The sequence below is a fragment of the Stigmatopora nigra genome, chromosome 18, assembly GCF_051989575.1.
Source record: "Stigmatopora nigra isolate UIUO_SnigA chromosome 18, RoL_Snig_1.1, whole genome shotgun sequence".
In the NCBI taxonomy this organism is placed as follows: domain Eukaryota; kingdom Metazoa; phylum Chordata; class Actinopteri; order Syngnathiformes; family Syngnathidae; genus Stigmatopora; species Stigmatopora nigra.
Window position 1 is genome coordinate 6,343,731 of NC_135525.1, and position 25,371 is coordinate 6,369,101.

Sequence of the window (25,371 nt, forward strand, 5' to 3'; positions counted from 1 at the left end):
TGTTTTGGTTTATTAGCACTGACTTGAATGGGTTGAGTCCACGAAGGAAGATATTCACCATAGGGGTGCGTGGACGCTCTCAGGTGGCTTCTAGTCTGAACTACAACAGGAAAAAAGCAAGTGAGTTTAAATGGCTCAGATTTTCAAGCAAAAAATAAATAAAAATGACATTAAAAATGCTATTTTTTGCCCCTTTTAACCACATTGACTTATTATACTGAATCAAAAAGTAGTCCAACCTAAAATCAATGTAAAAATATGATATATACAAATAGAAAAACTGGAATAACGTAAAATTAAAGCTTTTTTTTTAAATACAGAATGAAAAGAATTCATGCACATGCACCAAGTCAAGAAATTTCTCCAACATTCCCCAAGCTTTCTTTAATAAGCCTCTGTAGTTATTTTTTTTACAATGACAAAAGCCATCAATGCGTCATACTTTTTGTGCTGATGTTTATCTTACTGCATTCAAACTGTTTAAATTCAAATTTCACCTTTTGTTAAAATTTGGGTTCAGTAAAAAAAACAATAAACATATGGCACCAACACAATCAGACATATTGCGAGTTTTTTGGCTATAAAGGCTGTGCTTTTTTCAGTGGCAAAAATATCACATTCAACTACCTGATAAATACAGATATTAATAAATTCCAATGGATAACATTAACCCACCCAAAAGAACCTCAATTTTTTTTAAATCAACAAAAAAAGCAATAAAATGTAGCTTTCGTTACATAAATAAATGTACAACCTCTCAAAATATTACATAGACATAAATGCTGAAAAGTACATTATGCGAGAAAAACAACATAAAGACGAATATCATACATACTGTAAAATATAAATTACCACTTTGTTTTATTTAACCATGTACAATTATTTTTTTATATATATAATATAGGCAGGACGGAAGTTAAGCTGATGTTAGGACAAGTGCATAGCAAAAAATAGAGTATTTACCAACCAGCTTTAGAAAAATAAAACAACAACAAATGAAACAAAAAGGACCACCACAACGTCGATAAGGCAAACCATCAGATCATTTGAAGTTGGCATAGTCAGAGAAAATGTCCACAAAGTCTTGTACCACCTTGTAGCAGAAGTCATACTGCTCCTATCATGGAAAAAAATAGAATAGATTACATTAAATTGCTACTTTTAATCATTTTTGAAATATAAAAAAATAATGACAATAATAGGCATAAAAATACATATTTTTTTAAAAAGGCAGGAGTAATTAAAATAGAAAGGCAAAAGGAAAAAAATAAAGATATGTGAACAATACATTACAATAGATAAAAAGTACTAGAAGTAGTATGGGGAAAAACTACCGTATTTTCACGACTATAAGGCGCACCCTGAATGAATGATAATTTTTCTTCTTCTCCATATATAAAGCACACTGGATTATAAGGCGCCCTATCTATTTTGGAGAAAATGTAAGACTTTTAAGTGTGCCTTATAGTCCTGAAAATACAGTCCTACAAAAAAAAAAACAAGCAGTTAAATGTACAAAATCCTATTACTAAAACAATAAGCAAAAAAAATGAAAAAAGACACTAGAATAATTTGCAAATTACAATGGAAAAACAAAGTAAAAAAAACAACAACAAAAACAAAAGCCATTGCTTGCATAATGTATGTGCTGCAAAATTAAAAAGGCTACTTACCACAGTCTGGACCATGTGCGGCCTCTGCATGCGTAAACTCTTGACAGTCTGGAAAACGTCCAGCAGGCCTTCTGCCTTGACGCGCTCCAAGATGTTGCTCAGTGCAATGAACGTACCGGTCCGCCCCGCGCCGGCGCTACAAAACGCACCTCGCCATTAGTTTCCAAATACTTGACCCATACCTCTGCTAACTACCATGGCACATACACAAGAGTGACCCTAGCTGCCAACTTCTCTTTTATTTATCTATCCAAGCATACCTGCAATGCACCACGATGGGATGGTTCCCCGACTGTTGCTGCTGCCGCTGCACGGCGGCGATGATGTCGATCATCCCCCGCCCCTCGGCCGGAATGCCCACCTCGGGCCAGCCGTGGAAGTGAAAGTGCCGGATGGCGCGTGTCTGCTTGTCCTGAGATCCGGAATGATTTACGTCCAATCCAAAATCCAACTAAATTATCGATGAAGACGGGTTCTTACCGGCAAGAAGGTGAGTACCAAATCTCGTAGGCTATAAGTGTCACATGACACGTCGCCCTTCATCACCACGCTGTAATCTCCGTACGTTTGCGACTCTTCCGCTGGCCAATACTGATAACATTTGTCCTGAATACACACACCGTCACATTATGCCTTCCACAATAATCTTAACATCCCCTGAATTCAAATGTATAAGGTCTGCCTACCTGCTCCCTCTCCTGGAGCTCTGTAAGCATGACAATGGAGTGACACTTCCACTCCCACACCATCCTCCAGAAGTCTTCCACCGTGTGCTGAAGTGGGCCTTGCGTGGCGATGAAATAGTCCTTTTGCCGGTAACCCTGAAAAATGTGGAATAGCACCCCCCAAAAAATTAATTTGCTGTTTTCTATTGCTTAGAAAACAGATAAAAATATTCCACTGAGTAGGAAAATGTGTCTAAATTTAACTGATCACGTTAAATTCAATATAAAGTGTAACATTAAACTAAAATCAAGCCTGAAATGAACACAAAAACATTTAATAACATTTGCAATAGAGTGATTTTCCTTTTACTATAAATGTTTTCCTTTCTTCACTATCACTGATGTTCAATTTAAAGCAAATATTCAAAATAAAAAATGTAAAAAAGGGTCTTACGTCTATGAAGGATGCATTGACATAATCTGTAAACTCCTGTCCTCTTCTCATGGAGAGAATTACTCTGTTGAAGTCGTCTAAAAAAGGAAGCAAAATTAAAACAAACTTAAGATAACATTCTAATTCCACTCTTCTTCCACTTTTCTTACACGGAATGATCTGCAGAACTCGGTTCTTCTTCATGTTGGCAGGTAGATTCCCCGTTCTCATGTTCTCCTTCATGATACGCATGTTGGTCAATTTCTGCAACACAAGCAGGATGACCCGCAATGTTATAACGAAACCTATAAATCATGAGAAAATTCCTTGGACGGTCCAACAACCTTAAACTCCTCCTCCAGCCCGACGCGGTCCCCTTGGTTGAAGGTGTTGTGAAGCTTGTGCAGATGTCCCTCCAGAGACGACACGTCCAGTTCCGTGTCTCCGTACAGGTAGTACTCCAGCAGTGCCTGGTAGATGAAGGAGTACTGCATCTGTGGGATGTAAAGAATCATCAGCGTTTGCGACTGACCGAACGCGACTGGGGCAGTGCCACGACTCACGTCGGTCTGGATAAGCTGCGAACGTTGCTCTCGGATTTTGGAGACAAAGCCGAACACGTCCACCTTCTGCTCGGCGTGCATCATGTCAATCATGGCGTCGATTACGATGAATGTGCCAGTCCGCCCGACGCCAGCACTGTAATGGTGACACATGCATAGGTATATATTATATACATATTTTCACGATTATAAGGCACACTTAAAAGTCTGAAATTTTCTCCAAAATAGACAGGGTGCCTTATAATCCAGTGTGCTTTATATATGGAAAAAAAAAAAAAAGTGTAATTCGTTGAGGTTGCAGCAAAGTGAAGCAAATACTATTAATGTGGCTTAAGATTTTTCAATGTAACACATTTCTGAGTGTAGTCTCTAACAATTACACATGAAAAAAACATGAACATTTATCAAAGTAGTCACTTTTTATATTTTAATACTAAGTGAATTTCAGTGGCCTTGTTTGCAAAATGGCTAACAGTTGAAAACAGCCACTGACTCAAAATTTGCCTCAGAAATAGATCCTTAAATAGACAGCATGTCTATGGATACGCAAAGTACTATGAATTGAAATGTGAGCCGTATATGCTAAAAAACTGTGCATTTCATTTACCTGCAATGGACAACGATTGGCCCGGCGAACTGGGGATTGACCGCCTTGACCTTCTTGAGAAACTTGAGCATCCCGATAGGCGAGAAGGGCACGCCGAAGTCGGGCCAGCTGGTAAAGTGGAGCTGCGTGACTGGTCGCGGCGTTTTAGGGGCATCACTGGACTGCTGGCATGCAACAAAAAAATCAAATCAAAACCATCTCAAAGAAAATGGAAAGTTACACCTGCGAGCGTACATATTGTATGCAGAAGTTTCGAATGGTGTAATCCACCAATACGGTGAAGTCCTCCACTGCCACCCGCACGTTCCCGTATGTCCAGCAGCCTTGATCCGGCCAGTACTGGTAACACTTGTCCTGCACAGGAATAGACAATTATTCCCTCAACATCAGTGATGGAGATGGATGTCCAAAGCATTTTTGTAAGGATGTCGTAGTAGTTGGATGAAGTATGAGTAGGATTTAATGCCTTAATTGCTGTCAAAAGCGAGATGCATCCAATCCAGAGATTTTATTATGAATTAAATCTCATTATATTTGTATAATGACAATAAAAGCATTCAATTCAATAAAAAAGGCATCCCACACTAGCACATTCAAAGGATGAAGTCCTATTCCAGCTGTCATTTTTGTAGGTTTCTATGAATTTGTTCAAGAAAACTCAGGAATGCTTCAATTTTTAGTGGAATGAGGTGAAAGGTCACAGAGGTCAAAAAGGAATTTGGTGATAGCTTTATAATGAATCAGCCAATTTAGTTCAAATTTGCAAGGCAGGTCAAAGACCAGAAAAAGATGCAAAAATGAGTTTACTTCCCAGTTGATGTTTGAATGTACCAAATCAGTTTGCCCCTCAATTTTTTTAACGTCACGCTACTCACTTCTTTCCGTTCCTTCAAGTTGGTCAGCATGACGACCGTAGACACTTTTAGCTCCCAAACCATCCTCCAAAAATCAGCCACTGTTTCCTCTTTTGGACCTGACAAGAGCAAATATTTAATGACTTTTTTCCCCTCCCAAATATCAGTCAATTCACCACTGCAACTTACCTTGTGCAGCTATGAATTTGTTCTTAACAGTGAAACCCTGTAGACCAAAAAAAAAAAAAAAAACATTTAAAAAAAATGATGTAATTATTTTTGAAACAACGAAATACTCACATCGATGTACGAGGCGTTGACATAATCGGAGGCGGGACTTCCTTCCAGTTGACTCAGCACCACTCTGGAATGATCATCTGAGGGAGGAAAGGTCACATTGTCATTCACGCTTGTCAATTTGTGCTATCAAAGCAGAAAGTGAAACTAAAACAAATTTGCTTCCAGATCATACTCACAAGGAAGAATGTTGGGATATCTGTTTTTGTCCTTGTTGTTGTCCTTGTTAGCTTCCTCGTACGTCCCCTGGGCGTGGCCCCCCGGCAGCGACTGCGAAACAATTTGCTAACAAATTACCTCTCATGTGAATGATACCAAGCAAGCTGTTGTCGCATTATCTTTTTTTCACGTTAGTCATTTCCTCTGCGACATACATCCCCACTTTATTTGTTACCGCATGCACTTCCTATATAAGTGCATGCTAAATAAGTCAAGTCGTGGATGTAATACTGACTCAGATGGTGATTGGAAATGACTTATGTGCCATAAGAAAAATAGGAAAGGGGTATTTTTCATGTGAGGGTGTATGCATGCGTCATGGAAAACAGTTTAAGTCGTTTTATTAGAGAAGTAGGGTCCATTTTGATAGGGGGTGAGGTTATTTTTGTTATTGTTGATGAATATGGCCAAAATGATGAACGCAAGTATTGGAAAATCATTGTCACTGAAAATCTTTTAGCATTATTTAATGAATTGGATAACTAAAACTTTATTGTTTTTGTTCTCAGAAATAATTAAAATGCATTGAAATTAGAGACCCTGAACTCATTGTGCACACTTAGATTATATTTATGAATGGATTGAGCATAGAATGTGTTATGGTAGTTAGCAGAAATACTATACTTCATCCATTCATTAGGAACCCTCCAAATTTAGATGGATTGGTTCTCTACTAGTGATAAGGAAGGAAAAATTCATGACTAGTCATCCAAAAGGAAGAATGGGCGGCAAAGTCTGCCTGGCAAGTTTTCAAATTTGCAGGTAAGATCTAAGATTGTCATTGTTCTACACTAATGGATTTGATAGAAAGTTGGCGCAACAAGGTTTTGCCTTCAGAGTCCCTATTGTGCACTTAAACCACTGGCAGCATCCAATATATATAATCTGATTAGTCACACCATTCTTGATCATCTTAAATGATAAATCATTAAGATGTTTTTCTTCACTTTAGGTCACCATTATGTTATTCTATACTATTGTCAGTGATATTTGAGGACAGTAGGTGTTCCAACCGATATAGAAGCTGAATTATGATGAAAATATGTTTTTTAGTAGCTTACATTGTACTCCTCACGGAAAAGTTTTCCGTCATCTGCCGAGCGAAGCCTGTATTCATCCTCCAGGTGCTCCACGATGAGCGCCGGGTAGTGTTTAATGGCCGAGGCAGATCTGGGCAGGAGGACCACTGTCGCGTCTGTGAAAAGTGTCAAAAAGGACAAGTTGAATTTTTGTTTTTCTCACAGGAAGCCAAAGACGACCACAATGAAAGCAGAGCCAAATTCACATTGTTTGACAACAACCATAATAAGCATAGTTATTGTATTCACATGCCTTGTTCATCCAGGATTCCATTTGGGATCTTCTTGTCCACTGTGGTCACCACCGCCTTCCTCTGGTTTTTTAACCTGAAGCACACAATCCAGTGTCAAAAACAGTGCAGAAATATAGTTAAAAAAAGCCTTCATACCATCTGAAGCTGGAGAAGTTGGTCTTTCTCATGAGCTAACGCGTGGGAAAGAGGGCGTTTGTGTGTTTTAACGCTTAACCGAGTTACTGAGTGAGCGAGTGACTGAGGGAGTGAAGGAGCGACGCTTCCTGACTCGGGCTCCGCCTCGGTGACTGAAGGAGGAAGTGTTTGTCACCCGGAGCGCTGCCTCGGAATCTGGCCGCGAGCCAAACGGTGAGGTAGACGAGGTGGGAGGACTAAGACGTGCGAGCAACAGGGTGGACTTTTGCTTTCGTAGAAAGTTTGCTACCAACACCATTGCTGGGATTTAATGTGCTGCTTGTTGCTAGGAAGAATTTGCAGAGTCAGTGCTTTATTTTAAATTTCTAATTAGTAAACAAGCTCGTAAGTTACTCGTGAATTAAATCACAGACAGTTTATAGACTTGAATTGGTCATTTGTAAGATGGGCAGGTAATATCTTTCTTATACAATGTCACCATATAGTATATAAAGTTTGACCCTGTGCATCCGTAAAATCAATACATTTGAAACAGCGAGTTTTCAAACTGCAAAGTAACTTGAAACCTGTACATAGCTATTTAAAGATACTGTAATGGAGATAAATGCCCTTCCCAGGGACTGTCAAAATCATTTTCATTGGTCACATCATAGTAAGGGATTACTTCAAAGTGGCATTATGTTGCCAAACCATATAAATGGCCTCATATTATTCCAAATTCAATTATACCTGGTTCTGAATTGGAATAAAGTACAAAAATGTTATGGAACTACTTCATTTATCTTTCAATGGGTGAATAGTAATTAAGAAAAATTGAGGTGAATGACAACAGACTGAACTGTGGCTATTTTATCAAAATATGAATCAAAATAATTTGTTTTTGTGAGCTCTATGAACAATACATGATTTTTAATTTTATTTACCTGAGAAAGTACCAGGCTAGCAGTGCCACGAAGAGCAGAAGCAAGGAAAGGACCAACACAGTGGGAAGGACGTGGTGTCCTGTGGACGGGACGCCCTCTGAGAAAAAAAAAAAAAAAACACCATCACACAATCATGAACTTGGGAAAAATGGAAAACAACTTTTTTTTTTTTCACCAGTTTTCAATTTAGGTCATTTGTAACCTAGCGTCTGTTTATAAACACGGTGAAAAAGCTCCATTCATAAGCTCTAAATGACACTGATGAGTGACTTGTACACTGCTTACCTTTTGTGAGGTTGCCATTGCTGCTCCAATTGGATGATGTCGTGGTTGCCACCAAAAACAAAAGCATTGTGACTGCAGGGCAAAAAACAACAACAATGCGGATATTAAATTTCCCTGCATGGGAACATCAACCCGAGAATAACCTCATTCAGATAGTTGGAATGTGCTCATCTAGTGCTAAAGAGCCACAATGGGGTGATACACTCATATCCTGTTCATTCATAAGAGCTGCAGGGATATAAAATATATATAAATTCTGTTTTGGGACACAAGGAGGCGCATTTTAACAAAGTATAGAAGTAATGTAGCGCAATTGAATACATGGGTGCATATGTGCCATTGACAGTGCTAGGTGCCCAATTCATTTTGAATGGGAGGGCTTGCAGTGATCATTAGTCAAAGTGACATGAAGGATGAGCATTGATATATAGTCCCGGGAGTTTAAATCAATTGGATGTCTATTGTTTTTATAGTTAAATGCTATGACATTTGCAAAAATAAATCAAATTGACTTGAGTGTTATTGTGTTAATAAGCCTGTATTTTTTTATAATTTAGTTTAATGTGATTAATTTGGTTTGTAATCAACATTTCATTCTTTTAAAATTATGATTAGAAAAATACAATAATGATCCACTTGTAGTAGAAGGAAACAAATGAACCTTCCACTCTACTCGTGATAAACTCAAATTCAAATTTACCACAGAAGAATTAATAAAAAAAACTTGGAACAGACATCTATCATCATTAATGGGAGTGAAAGAGTTAATAGACATACACAGAATTTCTACCTGATGTCAACATATGTAAGCAACAAATTTAGGGTCATGACTTATATATCTAATGTTAATATTGTGATCTCCATGTATGTGATCTGTTTGTTTTGTTATTATTATTAACAAAAATAGTCTCTTGCTGTATAATAGACCAAGTTGTCATGAGATTATTGTATTTTCCGGACTATAGGGTGCACCTTCAATGAATGTCCTATTTTAAAATTTGTTTCATATGTAAGGCGTACCGGATAAGATGCAGTAGAAGTAGTAGTAGTGGCGATGGTATGGGATTGTATTACATAATGATAGGTTAGGGGTTGTGCTAAGATGATGCACAAATATTGAACCATATATAAGGCGCTAGGGACTACAAGGCGCACTGTCGGCTTTCGAGAAAATGTATATTGCGGAAAATAACGTAAGACACCTCTCTATGACAACAATAATAATAATAAATATACAGTAACATCAGACAATGTCCGGAAAACATATCCTGTCTAAATTATAAGCAAGTGTGAGTGATTAATAATACGCAACACTACACTTACAATGTATTGATTTGCACCTGCATGAGGTATCACTACATGTCGTGTTGATTTTAAGTGTCTCCAGTCTATAATATTTTTTTTTAAGTACTGCAGCTGCTGAGAGAAAAGTAAAAAGCAATAGACCTTGAGGGCGCCTTTTCATTGTCTTTTCAAAGCACTAAAAAGTCACAACATGTCCCACCCACCCACTCACTCTCGCAGGGAAATCTGCATCAAGTCAAGGCTGCAGGTGTGCGATGCAGCTGCACTAAAAGAAGGAGGTCTAAGTGTGTAATCAATGAGGTGTTTGTGTTGCAGTGGAGCTGCCGGGCCGTGCCGCATCGTCCCGTAAAAGGGCATGATGGGGAGGCGACTGGGTGCATCAAAAGGGGACGCTGGAGGAATTTGTAGTCGGCGGCGCTCGAACGAGGCGGGAGCGGAAAGTCCAGGTCAATAACACTTGCCGAGGACATCAATAATGTGCGGAGACCCCGCTGAAAGATGGATGACGGCATCGGAATGAGCCCAGAGGAGAGGTGGCAAGGTTGAGCACCCTCATTTGACTCTTCCTTCTCATCTTTACTAAGGTGGATCGTTAAACTTCACTAGATTGATTTCATAAAATATGCAAAAAAAGGGAACAAAGAATCCATGAAGTATGTATGCCTTTCAAAAGTCCTAAGGAAGGATCATTGAGGGGGAAATAAACGGGGTCCTAGCGAAGTCATTTTGATGCTTTATGGTCATTTGGCGCCCCCACATTGGTGTATTTAACTACCAGAAACTTTGGGAGTATTTCCTTTACTTTGTGGCTGTGTAGGGATAAGATGAAAGTTCAGTTCTTAAGGTTACAAAAGCACACACAAATTGTACTTTGGAAGTCAAGTTGCAGAATGAAAGTTTCAGAGGTAGTAGTCTATTTTTAGATTTAGAAAAATATCCCCTGAAAAAAACATGGAAACTGCACAGATTTCCTCGAAAGGTCATTTGGATGTTTGGATTTGAGACACTGAAGGATTCTTGCAGGGTCTTCCAGTCAAGATGGCTACTGGGACACTGCCAGGCCTTCTCAGTCAGAATGGATTAGACGTCTAACTCCCTCAGCAAAAGCCAATAATAATCTACCTATAGTACATTTGTAGTTAATAGTAAATGCAGCCAGTGTGACTGCTTAAGTATTCCTTGACGACGACATCTTTCCATTTCACAATGTCCCCCTATATTGCTAATAATAAAGTGGCATCTTATTGCCATGAGCATCTCATTTTTCAACATGATGAGGGCATACAACGCAGGTCTTAAATTAGACCTTTTGATTTTTTTAACATGAGTCATCGTGTAGCTCGGGTCAGACAGTGGGCAAATGGCTACCGCGGCGTTTGTGCATTGTGCTCACTCCATTTAGCACTCAGACCAGTCACCGACCGTCGGAAGTAATAAAAACGGGTCATGGGAGATGTCGGTATGGGCTATGGGGGCGGAGGGGGGGGGGGTTTGGATTTGGAGGCCGGCTTTAGTTTGGGAGAGATGTTTGTGAGCAACTTCCAGGAAGGTTATTACACTGGCCAGACAGTTTGTGAGGCGAAGCACTGTTTCACGGTTAGTAAACAGCAGCGAGAGGTCGTACAAGTTCAGATTTATTCTAAGAAAAGCGAAAGAAACTCTTCTTGAGGAGAGTTTTGGCGACATCTTGGGGAATTGTCCTATGTAGAATTCTCAAGGTTGTGTTTCTGTATGTAAAGATACATGAATACATTTTGTGCCATGGTAGAATAATGACTTGAGGGTAATCATAGGTGGTTGGAAATATTTGTAAATATCCTTCAGGAGAAAATAGCTTGAATTTTGTAACATTACGACTTTTTTTAACGATTTGAATCTTGTAATAGTGCAATCTATGATGTATTGTTCGGCCTATTTAAATTCTAATCTCATAGTCGTTTGATTTTAATCTTGTAATATTAAGATATTTCTCTCGGAATATTACAATTTATGAATTACTTTGTGGCATTACACAAAAAAACTAATTAAAAATGAATAGATACTACAACAAAGTTGATATATACTAGTCTAGCACTAGTATATATAAAACGTTAGCTCCGCCTTCATTAAGAACTAATTTAAGAGAACTTTGTGTGCTCGAAAATAAGAAATTTAATTTTTTTCATAGGGGTTGTGTGACCTAATGTATGCTTTTGAGACAGCAAATTTTACCATTTTAATACTAATTACATTAGGATAGATTTTTCTTCATAATAAAACCTAAAATAAAATAACATTGCCTGCCAATGACTTCCATAGGACTGACTATGCATGCTCATCTTTCACTGCCCTTTCGTAATAGAATATTAATCAAAGCCTTACATTTTCTCTCCTTATGAAACTCCACCGAATCAAAAAAAATGCCTTCATCTCATTCTCCTAACCCTTCCACCCCCATCAAATGGAGACACCACCCAGCGGTCTTTCAAAGACGACAACGTCACGGCAACTGAACGTGGTTTTGGCCGGGCACAGAGTCCTTCTGTCTCTTCGCATACATCAGCCGGGGGAATTCGAAAAGTGGGTGGTGGGTGTCGCGCGGGGAATGTTTGGAGCTTGCAGTAAAAGGTACATTCATTGTCTGTTCCAAAAACATTCTGCTAAACTATCAAGACATCTCATACGTTTTGAGTCTGCTAAAAAGAATTCAGAAAATACTGCAGTATTACTACACAAACAGAGTATTCGCAAGCCTGCAGTACTCCAATGTGGTTCGCTAACCCCCCCTGCACTGTCCATTAATCAATCTCGCCTCCATCCCAGGGGCTCAGACTCAATGCTGGTCGGCGCTAATGACCTTGGAGACCCTCCGGCTGATGTGTTGCAGTCTCAACACCTTCAACATCTTGGAAGGTGTGAGGAGGGAGAAGAGAAAATAAAAACATGGGTGCGCAGTAATGTATCTTTCTTAGGGTTACATTTAAGTATGTTTATGTATGGATTTGGTTTCCGTCATCATCTACAGATTTACACCCCTGCACATTACATGCACTGAAACAGCTGCCAGGCCTTCATGAAAAAAATGTGCCAATGCATGTGTCAGTAATCATTTTGTATGTGCTGGATCATCCAAGTGTGTGCGGCAGGGGGTGTTAGAGCAGAATAATTTGGCCTAAAAATATAATCTCTGATTAATTTATGGAAAAAAATCTAATTTGAATTGATTTGCTCATTGCTGATATGTAAATAAAATGTCAATTGCTTAAAATATTTATATTTTTCTCTTTTATTATGCCAGTGATTGAATATTTTTTTGTTGGCAATATGTGGCTGTTTTTTATTCCTCTGGTGTCGCTCCCTAAACCTATTAAGTGACATTAAATGTTAGGGCCAAGGTGACCATCTTTGCCTACAGAAGAATTTATGGTGCGTTACTTTAACCCTTGAAAGATAGGGTAGTAAATTACCAAGATATGAAGTAAAAAAAAAACGCCTACATGGCAGCTATGTTTAAGAGGTTAAATTTGATCTTTCCAGCAAAAACAGGGTCATTTAAAAGTCTATTTCTGAGGTGATTGGGTACAAATAGTTCTTCCAGACAAGCAGAACAATTAAATGATATTCCACTTAGAACTGGATGATTTAGAGACTAAAAATTTGATGAATTTTGGTGATCAGTTGTCTTGTATATAAGCATTTTAAGCAAGTGCAAATTGACTGGTTTGGAAGAATTTGAACATTCTTTCAAAAGAATCAAATGTTGATTTTCAAGATGTTTAAAAGACACCATATGTTTTAAACAAACTAAACTTAATTCTCAATGAAACTAAAAATTTTATTTAATTTTTAAGATTATGCTAGTTTAATGATAGTATAGAGGGCTATGGTGGCATTGGGGGGCAAAAAAAATAAGATAAAGTTTAAAAATATAGTGAAAAGAATCAAAATCAACAACAATGGGGGAAAAATGGGTTAAATTTCCTATCCCCACTTCCACTAAATAGAAAAAGCTACATAATCAACAACTTTTCATGGGATTTTGCTCTCAAAAATAATAATAATGTTGAAAAATACTGTTAGACATTCTCTACAAGAATATGTCATACATGTTATCAAAATATAGGCGCAAAAATCCCTTCTTACAGCCACATAAACCCATTTTTAATGATTTGCCCCATAGCTCTTGTGTCAACCAAAATAGTAACTGTGACACTTATCAGCATGGCGATATTTTGTGTACAGTCAAAGACAAGTCACCAGAGACTATGGTCCACTATATAAAGTATAAGACTCTTAGTGTCCTTCCTCCAAAATAACAGTATGCTTTCACCCCCCCTGAGGGAAGGATGGAGCCAGATATGGAGCTCGCCAGCGAGAGGAAAGAAGGGAGGGCAGCGGTGGAGAAAAGAGCGATAAGCGCCGCCGCCAAACAAAAAGGCTCTTGATTCTTGAAGAAGAAAAAGAGGGGGCGACGCGGGGACACAGTGGAGGGCTCGCGCAGTGGGGATGAGAGCCGTGTTGGACAAAACCGTGGTTTGGAGGCATGAACGCAACCTCTGGTACAGAGGGTCACGTGACGGGAGGGCAAACAATCGTTGTTGCCATGGAGAAGAAATGCCATATCGCGTTCATCTCCCGGATGAACGCAAGCCCGCCGCTGGCTTTCTTATCGCAATCGGCGACAACGCTCCATTTTCTAGAACAAATAGCGGCGAAGGTGAAATTTTTATTTCACCAAGTGCCATCTGCAAGTGGAAGAACTGGTAATTTATTCAAGAAAAATCTACATTTCAGATCAGCCTTCACCTAGTCCAAGACCTTTTTACAAATTGCTACTTTTCCTTTCAATTTCTGGGGGAGGTTGGAAACACACTGATTTTTTTTGTTGAAAAAAAGAACCAAGAATAGTTGCTATAAGCCAAACTTAAAAGGATAGACATAACCTATTATAAACTATCTTTATTTAAAAGGTCAAAGTATTCAACTATGCAAATCAGCACAGAGTTATGCTACTTTTTAACAAATATTAACAAAATCCGAATACAAATTCAATGGCAAATTCAGAAAAAAATGGTAATTAAATTGAAGAACTACCAGACAAAATTTATTAAATCTTGTAATTTAAGAACTTTCAGACAATAACCCTTTATAGACCAAGTTACTATTTTTAGACTTAATAAAAACAAACACGCAAGCCACTATATTAACATTTGGTTTAAAAACTATATAATGATGATAAAATATTGATAAAAAATACTATTTTAATGCATAAAAACATAAATATACTCAGTCTATGGACCCCAATAACAGTAAAGTATTTTTTTGTTGGTATTTAACTCATTGCATCCCATTATACGTTCAATTCATTTACAATGGAGTAAGAGTTAAGATCCAATGGGACTATTATGACACCATAATCATTGTTTAAACTTCCAATAAGTTTTTTTTTTGCAGAAAATAAAAGGTAACCCAACTTGCAAGGGAAGAATACTATGAACTGTCTTGAATGCAAAACCTAATCTCAAAACATAATGTTGCCTCACATCAGATAGCAAACCAGTTGTGTTTCAACATGTTTTTTTTTCTTCTTTTTACTTTTGCGGTTTTGTGCAGTGTAAGCACATGCCTTCGTCCTTCATCTGCTGTGCGATACACACTATTTCCTGTTCTTTGCAGCCAACCAGCAAGTCAGGCCTTCCTGTAGCGCCGTGTTGGGGAAACGGGAGCGAGACTGCCACACAATTACTGTCGAAAATCCCACGATAAGATACGAACGGCACGCAAGCGCATTTTATCCGTTCTCTTTCCTGGAGTGTTGCTTTCTAACTAAAGCGTGTTTTTTTTTTTTTTGCCTCTTTTTAAATCATGGGCACATGGCTTCTTAAATCTCTCAAGTTACTTTGAGCTAGTGGTTTTCTAACTTTTTACAGCGTGGACCACCATTAGGGTCAAGGTTAACTGATTGGCTAACACTAACGGCAATGGATGTCTAAACTAGTCTGAACTAGTCAATGTCGAAGTAGAACCAAAAAATATGTTGGCATATATAAATGCACATTGAAGTAATATGAATGACCTTTTTTACTGACATAGTTATGTATTGAACTATTTAATATAAGTATTCCTGGTGTGTAGTCTACAACCCTTGTGCAGAACTACACGACTACACAATACTGCAAAAGTACTTGACTACGGCTAAGGTATTATTCATTCACTTTAAGTGTATTTTCGGGGAAAAGAAAATTCATGGGTACTTAAGCATTGAGTTCAATGGTATTACATTGAGATTGTCCTTATATATAAAGTTCAAAACAACTGAACTGTACTTATTTGAAGCACTACAGCAGATTGTTAATACATGGTTGGTGCTTTGAAAAAAAACCTTCAAAAAATAATGGCGTTCATTGGAGCACACACAAAAAAAAGAGTGACTTACCCAGTTAAAGTGAGCCGAATGGGACTTCCATGGTAGCCTGAACATGTGACGCTAGACGACTTCCGTATGGTCACATGGTTCTCGGCCCACCTGGGCACCAAGAAGTGGGTGATGCAGTTCTACAGAACCTGGAAAGAATACAAAACAATATTATTTTTGGATTTCTTTAATTTAATCTTCCATAAAATATGCAAAGATCCCACTCTAATGTAATATTTACTTCATTATTTCTTTTAAATCTAATGTTACAAAGTTCCATATGCACTCTTAAATCATTTTTATATATGTACGGAACAGACATTTATCCTATTTATTTTTTCAATTCATTTCTTAGTATATATTTTTTAATACATAAGGAAAAATATGCATATATGTAGTCTTAATGGCCACAATTGGTTTAGGAAGCCTATTATAGATCAAATATGATCTCATTGACATTAATAGGCATCCATTCCATTTGAACAGGCCTCAAATAATCCTTGGATTGGACGTCTATTGCCGTCATTGTTGCAGAAAAATGATCCTACACTGACAGCACTGCTTTTTTTTTTAAGAGAACTGCGGCGAGAAGAAGAGAATGCCTTTGGGACTCAACTGCGGGTTGCAGTTGCTGCATAATTATGTCGTTTAGTTCCAAGGGGAGCGTCATAAAATGCCGATGACGGTCACGCGACGTAAATGCGGCGAAGAAGCGACAATCAAAGGAACCTAAAAAAAGTTCAACAAGTTTGTTTTTTGTTTCCTCGCATAAAGTCATAACAAAATCATCCCAGATTTGTAGCCTAGTTCACGTAGAAAAGCCTCCCTCTGGTTCATTTTTCATCCTATTTAACCTGATCCCGGAAGTCTGTTTGTGTTCCAGAACTGGGTGCCATCTGATCTATAATCCCCCCCATCGAGGGGGATGCGGTAGGAGGGGCTGCGCTACACAATTTATGCACCTTGAAAAAAATAAATAAATAATGGCATAAACTTTTGAAGTTGTTAAAAAAAAAATACACCCGGCAAGTGTTCGCTCCCCATCATGCACCTGTCATTAAAAAAAAATAGGAGAGCGTGGTAAGCAGTCGCCATGGAGACGAGCTGGCGCAGGAGAGGTGGATTACAGGGGAGGGGGCGTTTTTTTTCGCTTTCTCTCTCTAGGCTGCGGTGATAGATGAATGTGCGAAATGTGCCGTATGTGTTGCCTCTCTGGGAAAGAGGTCATCAGACAAAGCCTCATTACAAAACGTAGGAATGAAATATAAGAGGATTTTATGTGTGTCCCTATGGTCATTAAATTGGACCAATTGGATGAGGGACTCATATTTTGATGTGGTATTTATTAGGCTTTTTGTTTTTTTTTTAAATATAAATGTTTGGGTAAAAATTGTTATGACATTGTAGAGTTGTCCAAACTTTTTGTTTAAGGTGTCAAATGCAGAAAAGTCATGGAATGAGGAAATGTATGAAAAAAAGTGTGACTTATAGTATGGAAAATACGGTAAGTATTGGTTCCCATTGACAATAGTGGAACAAAATTTGCCGAATAACTGGTGAATGGAAAAATAGTTAAGAAAATCCTAATGTTCATTCATTCATTACCCGATTTGCTTATCCTCATAAGGTTCGCAGGGGGTGCTCAGCCAAGTATGAGCAGGAGGCAGAGAAACCCTGAATTAGTTGCCAGCCAATCGCAGAAGGAGACTAAAGGACAACAATTCATGCTCCAAATCATACATAAGGTCAATTATTGAGTATTCAATCAGCCTATTACTCATGCTTTTGGCAAAACAACCCCAAGAAAACCCACATAGAAGAACAAGCAAACTCCACAAAGCCAAAAACCACCCGGGATAGAACCAATATGTCCTAATAATTGTCCGTTATCAAAGCAGTGAACAAACATCTGGTTACCGTGGTAACACATGTGGTCTGCAGGTTTTTTGGAGGTGCGGTGGAAATTGGGTGGGGGGCTGGGAGGGGTATTACAAGCGTGTATACTGAAAATGTCAAACAGCTGCTGGCTCTGTGAGCTCGACCCAAGACGGATGTGACACTGATGTGACACACACGCACGCACGTATTTGGACTTCCGCTTGACTCTCAGGTTCGACTGAAGAATCAGATTAGCACATCAGACGGAGATCACAAATCCGTTTATAAAGATAAACGTGGAGAAACACAGATGCGAAAACACACGCGAGTGGCACACAGCAAGCGCTGAAGTACTAAGAGGAAACGCCGTCACTTTAGCATCAGGTCGCCCACTATGTGATGATGGGTCCGGCACATGATCTCTGTGTTTACAAAGCGCTCTTTGAACCCCGCTCTGAAAATACTATAAACAGCAGCTTCAGAAGACAAATCCCAAGTGGTGACCAGAGGGGGGCCTCCACATGGAAACGGAATTGCATTTTTTAGTTTTGTCATTAGTTAAAGGGAAAATGTAGTAGAAAAAAAACAAACTGGTTTGAATGCACTAAGCGAAAATGATCATTTTCCTAAAGGGCTTTTGCTACTATTTTTCAGATTAATTATTCTTAAGATTATCCTACTAGTCAGATAAAAAATACAGTTTCATGTATTAATACTCAAAGCAAACTGGCTATATTTAAAAAAAGTGCATAAAATTGGTAGGCCAAAATAAATAAAATGTATGTATTTTTAAATGTGAGGGGGTGATTTGTTAGAATTTAAAGAAGATTTTTAAAGTTTTTTCCCTTATTTTTAATGACAAAAAAGAGTAAATAAGAGGATATATAATGTTTCCTTTTTCAGGGTCTACATTAAAAATATAAGTATATTTCAAAGCAAAAACATGAAAATAAATTATTAAAATGAGAATATGTAATTATTTTCCATGTTTTATTTTTAAAAATATGTGAAAAAGACTAAATTGACAGTTTTCCTTTATTCTAATTTAAATAGTTTTCAATTATTTTATAATTAATGAGCCCTCCAAAGGAAACCATAACTCCAATGCCCTTTTCCACTATTTTGAATCTACCACTGATGTGTGTTTTAGTAAACAGGATCCAGTAAAAGGCAAAGGAAGTAAGAAAAAAAAATACAGGATGTGACCTTGAGAGCAACTTGAAGACCTTGGCGAGAATTTGGGTCATTGTTGGATGATATTACCCATAGACACAGCTGACTATTGCATCATAGCCACATGTTCACAAATCCACTCCACCCTACTGGCAGGCTATTCCAGCTCATATATTGGCAATAGCAGGAAATACGAGGTAGTTTCTCTGATGTACGCTATTTTTAACAGGGCAATTATCCCTTGCCAGCAATATTTAATGTTATTGTGTTGGGAATTGAAGACGTGGAGTTGTGTTATTAAATATGGCTTGGCTGTAGATATCATTTTAAACAATGAAATGATTCCAAACGTCTTTCTTTTGTAAGCGGAGTACATTCTGCAAAGGTCAGATTAAGTGAATGGTTTTAGATTGGGTTACGTGGCCTGTGATACGTGGTTTACGGTTGAAAATATTTGTAAAAAGTGATTTTAAATTGATAGCAGTCAATATTTTGTACACAAATCCTTAATGCAAAGTGACAGAAAGCCGCCTTGGCCCCACCTACTAAAAAAATGTCCCAAAAAAAGGAAGGTGATGTCACACCCAGAATGAGATGAAGTTTTTTGCATGGGTGTGTTGACCATTCTGTCATTCTATCACGCAAACATAAAATGATACATTAAAAAACACCCATATTTGAGTGCCACATTCATTTTCCCATGTACAAATGACAGCCATTTTATTTTTTAGCCTTTAAAAGATGACTACTATGCCTATTTTTCTTTAATAAAAATGAACGATTCAAGTTATTGGGAAGATTGTTGCAGCCTACAGACAAAAACACAAAAGAAATAGCTTCCTCCTCCCCAAAATGAGCTTCAGACTCGACTGTATTTTATGCTTTTCCTTTGTTTTTCATCACGGACAATCAATCAAAAAGTGCTCATTTCTATCTCCCCAAAGAAAACTGTTCTTCTGAACCCTAGCTCTCATTAAACCAACAAGCTACTGCTTTGTCTCCACAACACACAGCCAACAAAATGCATGTCAATGACAAAGGCCCACATGCCGTGCACTATCTAACTAACAATCCAACCCCCCCTACGCCTCCTCTAGTGTCTGTCTCCCCATCCGCCTCTTATTTTCCCCCAAGGCTTCTCCCAGGCAGCGTATGGATTCCCTACAGCACTTGAACTGCATCAGGCTAATTAATATTCATCATGGTGGTATTCTAGGATATGTTGATAGGCCAAGGGGAGGCAGGGGAAAAAATGTCTCAGACACATTGAGGCAGACATGGAAGAAGTATTGTCCACCCACATATAGAGGGTTTAAATGGCCAGTGGACCAATGGGGGGTTCCTTGTGTTTATCAACCTGCCTTGCACAGACTTGTGAGAGGGTCACTGTATTTCACAAGGAGCTGTGGAGACTCCAAGGGGAATAACATAAGACATCATCAGAGGCTATTTTCTCTGATTTTGTTGCCAGACAGTTTGATGTTTGGAGTAAGAGGCGAGCGATGTCCAAGCTCTCTCGTGCTCATTGGTTGGCTTCTGCAGGGGAATTCCTCCCCTGTTGCCTTTGTCATTGTAGCCAGCTGACTCACGAGCAGGAAGAGAAATAGTTTGGATCACATCCCCTTTCTCGTGTATTGGATGGGAAACTAGATAGTGGGGGTGAAAATATAGCCAGATATTGGAGGAGATTGTGATTTGACTTGATTGGCGCTAGAACAGGCTAAAAACAAAACAGATCTATAACAAAGGGAATATTTTGGGCTTTTTCTTTTACTCTGATTTTTAAAAAACATCTAAATATTATATTTCTAAAATGTTTCATCTATCCCCTTTTATTTTTCCCTGTTAATAAACAGAATGCAATATTTACTACTTCCTTTTTAAACAAAAAACTAAGAGTTGAAACATGTTACATTAATTATTTGCCCTATTTTCTGATTTAAAAATGTAAATAAATTTTAATAATCCACAATATTTACTATTAAGAGGCTAAAAAAATGTGTACTCATTCTAATGTCCAAAATTAATCTCTCTATGATCAGAAAAGCTGTAAATTCATTAATTGATTGATTTTTGGCAACCTAATTGGTAGAGACAAAGACAATCTGGATGAATGCAAAACGACGACGTGGGCCGTGACAAAAAATGAGTTTGACACCCTTACACGAGGCGGAATGCTGAATTATGTAACTTTCATGAGTCATCAATAATTGTGCAGATCTTTTTAACTTCACGGAAATGAGCCATGAACACAGCACGCACAGGTTTTGCAGAATTTTACCCCAAATTTCCCCAGACGACAGCACTAAAAAGCATCTATGAACAACACTACATTGTACAATGAGCCCTGGCTTTAAAACATGATCAAATATTCTGGTGAATCAACAATTAAAGTAGAGTTTAAGTTTATGAGTTCAGAGGTCATGTGACTAAACTTACTGCAAACTCCCACTGCGTCAAGTGTGAGCCAAGAGTCAAGGGATGATCCAAAGTTGGGGATCATTTTCCACATGGGAAAAGAAGATAAAGTGCAAAATAAAATAAAAAAACATGGACGTCTACAGTTGAGTCAACTGGCTTCAATCAATGAATGAGCTTCCCCAGGCTTAAAAAGTCATTGGCACGGAATGGGGAGGGCTAACAAAGTTGACCTAGCAATTTTCCGCCTTTGGAGGTAAAATCAGAAGACTGCTTTGTGTCAATACCCGTAATTCATCAGCTGTCATTTGTCTCATGAGTTTATTTACCATAGAAGTTTCTGAGAAACATTTAGGAACGATCCAAACCGTTTTTTTTAACACTACCTATGCTCAATCTAAACAGTCTGGTGGCGTTTATTTTTTTTCAGTCAAGCATGGCTACAGAAACACAAACGTCACACGCTTTGCTTTGCTGGGCTTGACTGCGTGGCACGCTAAGCCAGATTAGTGAGAGGAAAAGGCTCACTAAAGCACCATATTTAGGAAATATGACCCAAAACCCTTTTCACTCCCAGTTAAATTGCAATCAGAAGTCAAGAGATGGTCACTAGAAAGACAATTTTTTCCAGTTTATGTTCAATTCTGACATGTTTGGACTCGTCCAGAGTGAATTTATTTACTCCAGGCACACACTAACTACACGTCTACCTTTGGGAATGCAGTTAAGGAAGTAGGGATAGAAAATGTCAAAACTTGTTCTCTTTTTTTAGGGGAATTTGAAGTGTGAAACGATTAGACTGAAGTGAAACGGTAGGTTGATTTGAGGTTTTAGGATTTCAAGGTTATAAATTTGGATTTATTCATTTGTGGGGTGTCGCCTCTGGTGGGTACGAAATCTTAAGTGGCCTCTTAAAGATGTCAAAGTTTGGCTTTGCACTTGAGGAAGTTAAGAATTACACAAATGGCAGCCACCCACAAGTATAGAAAAAGCAGAAGCGTTTTATTTAGCTGTTGGATCTTATCGTTTTACAGCAATGTGAAGATTTTCAACTCCCAGACGAAATGAAAACGTTGTTTTAGTCTCGAACATTCATTTCATCTTGACTGTAGTAAATATGTGTCTAATAAATCTTCCCTATTTTCTGATTTGTGGGCGCTTGAAAGACCGCGGTTGAAATAAACAATGGCGGGATAAAAAAATAAAAGAAAGATAAGTGTGATGGATTTTTGCGAAGCTGCCAACAACAGCGCATTAAAAATGTTTGCCGCTCACCTTCGTGAACAAATCGACGTTTGCGTCGTCAGTGCTGCCAAAGAAATAACGGTTAAGGCAAACAGTTGGCTCAGAGAATGGATCATAATTCCCTTTGTAGAGGAGGATAAACAAGCACTAATTTCCCAATTCACATTAACTGAATGCCTTTTGCCAAGTTTTTGCATGCTTATTATTCATATTATTACATTGATAAATATTTTTTGTATAATTGTCTTTCATTTTTGTCTGTTTTTTGCATCAAAATTGGGACACTGATCATTTCTAAAGGGTTGAGTTGGTAGTTTTTGGAGGAATGTGGATTGAATTACGGAATTTACATGTAAAGTACTGCTCTGCTTACGAAATATTCAAGTTACAAAGTTCTGGAACCAATTAGTTTTGTAAGTAGAGGTACGATTGGATTTCCATTATAGTTGTTGTCTCCTAAAGAAAAATATTTTTTTTAAATAAAGAAAAAGCATTTTTATAAGAAAAATAAGACATTTTTCCATCTTTTTTCTGCTAATCTCTACTACAATACTAACTGTTTTCTACCTTTGTTTATATATTTGAAAATGTCATTTTTAAAAAATAGGAAATGCTTTAAAACCTTTTTTAAATTATTAAAAAAAGAAATATTTATTTAGGTATTGGTTATTTACCGATTACTTGAATAATCAACTGAGAAATACATGACACACCTGTTACAGTCGAGATTGATGAGCCAATCACTTTTCAGCTAGTACTTTGTCAAATGCTCGAGAAGGCATCCCTCAATCGCTGATTTCGTGGCTTTGACGGCCATCGGCGTCCCTGGCAACAAAGAAAATCATCTTTTCATTTACATTCAATTACTGTCATAAACAAAATGTGCAGCTCGCAGTCAATTAGAAGCAGTACCGGGAATGGGTGGGCGTCTTGGCGCTTGATCTCAATCTCATCGGAGGGGATTACATCCCCCTTGACATATACATGAAGCTTCACTTTCACAATCGGTGACAGGAACAACGAAGACGCCATGTCGGGGGAGGGAAGAAAGAAAAAAAACGCTTGGATTAGACAGTCATTAATACCCAATCTGGATTAACAGCGATCCCGAGGCCGGGGTTACACAGCTGCGGATTAGTCGCACGGCGGCCGAGAGACAATGGCGCTTTTTGTTCCTAGTGGACAACAAAAGGACGACTCATTTCAAACAAGGTCAGCAGTGATTAAACAAGTGAAAAAAAGGGGCTGAGTGACTCCACCCTTCACAAATCTTTGCCGCTGAATCAAATGGGATTGGACACGCTTGTGATTAAGCAGAGCCAGTCGGAAATCGAGATTGGAAGATTGGGAGATGAAACGACAAAATTGGCAACATTTCATCGTGAGTTCCTGTTGAACGTTTCATGAATATCTCGATTCTTTTTAAACTTGGTATAAGTACACCACCAAGACAACAGAAATTAGATGTTTTTTTGTAAATCGCTCATGCATGTATTTAATAAAGAATGCACTTCAATTTTGGCAATTGTTGCGGTCATCCAATTTACTGACTTGCATGTTTCCTCCTGGTACTCCGGTTTCCTTCCACATTGCAAAAAAAACATGCATGATAGGCTATTTTGACATTCTGAAATTTCCTCTAGGCCTGGAGTCAGCTGGGATGGGCTCCAGCACCCCCCGCGACCCTAATGAGGATAAAGTGGTTCATAAAATGAGATGAGACCTTGTGGGTAAACAAACTTTGGGGAATTATTTTTTGTTATTCTCAATGATAATGAATGATTATAAAATTATGATAAAAAAATATAGAAAATAATGTTATTAATATATTTTAAAGCATTTGTATGATTATTACGATGAATGAATAAAAACTAAAACCCATTGTTGATCACCAATTACACTGCAATGGTAAGGAACAAGTAAAATAGCACAAATATAAAAAAATACCTTTTTAAATTAAAAAATAGAACGATAAAGATGATAAATTAAGCAAATAATTGCTGTTTTTTCCTTAAGCTATTTTAAAAAATTCAAAATGTATGAGAAGTGACTAGCAGTTTTTTTCCAATGACAACAATAGATTATATCAGTTTATACTGCGAATACTCATGTATGGGTGCCATTGACGGCAATAGACGTCCAATGCAGTTTGGCAGGGGATTGATCCTTCCATTCAAAATGTTTATGACATGCATCGTGGCAGACAAGGAGTTAAATAAGTGCTTATGAATGGTTACTAGGAATTTATGGGTGCATTTGAATAACCTGCATTTTGCCAACTCCCAAACATTTCGAGGGAATTCTTTAGAAATGTATGATTAAAATGCTTACTGTGGAAGTCACGTGTTCCCCATGGCTGCATTTTTAGGGCATATCCTAACAATATGACACTGTCAAGTGCCCTTTGGGGAACTTGCAGATCAGCCAAAACATAACCAGATTATTGAAAAGGATGCTGAGATCTCGCCATTAACATCCCCTGGAGAACCATTAATCAAATTAATCGTGGGGGGAAATGACATTAATGGCAACTTTAAACACGCGTCGTTTTGATCGCTTTACAATTGGACACGCGTTGACGAACAGGCTCAGCGCAGCTTCGGAAGGGGAACAAAATATGGTGAAATCATCCAAAATATACCTCGTTTTGATCTGATCTTCCTAATATGTGTCGCTCGTGGCTGTATTTCACGTCAGGTGTAAGAAAAGCACGCGATCCACGTTGCGCGAATGCTGCACGACGACGATCAAGTTCAGCCAGTAAATTCAATTGAATTCAACTCACCTGGGAGGCTTCAACATGTGTCCCCAACGCGCAGAGTTTCTCGGTAGGAAGCGGAAAAAAGAAGGCGAGGCCAACATGGGAGCGTTCGGCGTGGCCGCCTGTAAACGTCAAAGGAGGAGCCAGCCTGCCTGCATGCCTGCGAGACAGCCTTCCAGGCGGCAGCCAGTGTTTACTCCAGCGAACACA

At 38.3% G+C, this 25,371-nt stretch overlaps 1 protein-coding gene across 4 annotated transcripts; it reads right to left on the reverse strand.

Moving 5' to 3' along the window:
- Positions 1 to 880: 880 nt before the first annotated feature.
- On the reverse strand, positions 881 to 25,371 carry LOC144211819 (receptor-type tyrosine-protein phosphatase epsilon-like). Of its 4 annotated transcripts, none has more exons than XM_077739289.1 (23): positions 25,186 to 25,371; positions 23,313 to 23,395; positions 23,114 to 23,225; positions 15,708 to 15,835; positions 7,988 to 8,059; positions 7,703 to 7,799; positions 6,644 to 6,717; positions 6,373 to 6,506; positions 5,272 to 5,362; positions 5,096 to 5,172; positions 4,985 to 5,021; positions 4,817 to 4,914; positions 4,176 to 4,295; positions 3,942 to 4,102; positions 3,335 to 3,470; positions 3,116 to 3,265; positions 2,942 to 3,035; positions 2,793 to 2,869; positions 2,360 to 2,494; positions 2,154 to 2,279; positions 1,934 to 2,085; positions 1,674 to 1,809; positions 881 to 1,117 (listed from the first exon to the last, which is right to left on the reverse strand). In XM_077739289.1, exons 5-23 carry the CDS (start codon positions 8,052 to 8,054, stop codon positions 1,043 to 1,045), a joined length of 2,037 nt encoding a protein of 678 aa, XP_077595415.1. In that variant the 5' UTR covers positions 8,055 to 8,059; positions 15,708 to 15,835; positions 23,114 to 23,225; positions 23,313 to 23,395; positions 25,186 to 25,371; the 3' UTR covers positions 881 to 1,042. The 4 variants fall into 4 exon arrangements, with proteins under 4 accessions (XP_077595415.1, XP_077595414.1, XP_077595412.1 ...); XM_077739288.1 differs by having other exon boundaries at positions 3,942 to 4,105; positions 23,313 to 23,390; positions 25,186 to 25,370; XM_077739286.1 differs by having other exon boundaries at positions 3,942 to 4,105; positions 25,186 to 25,370.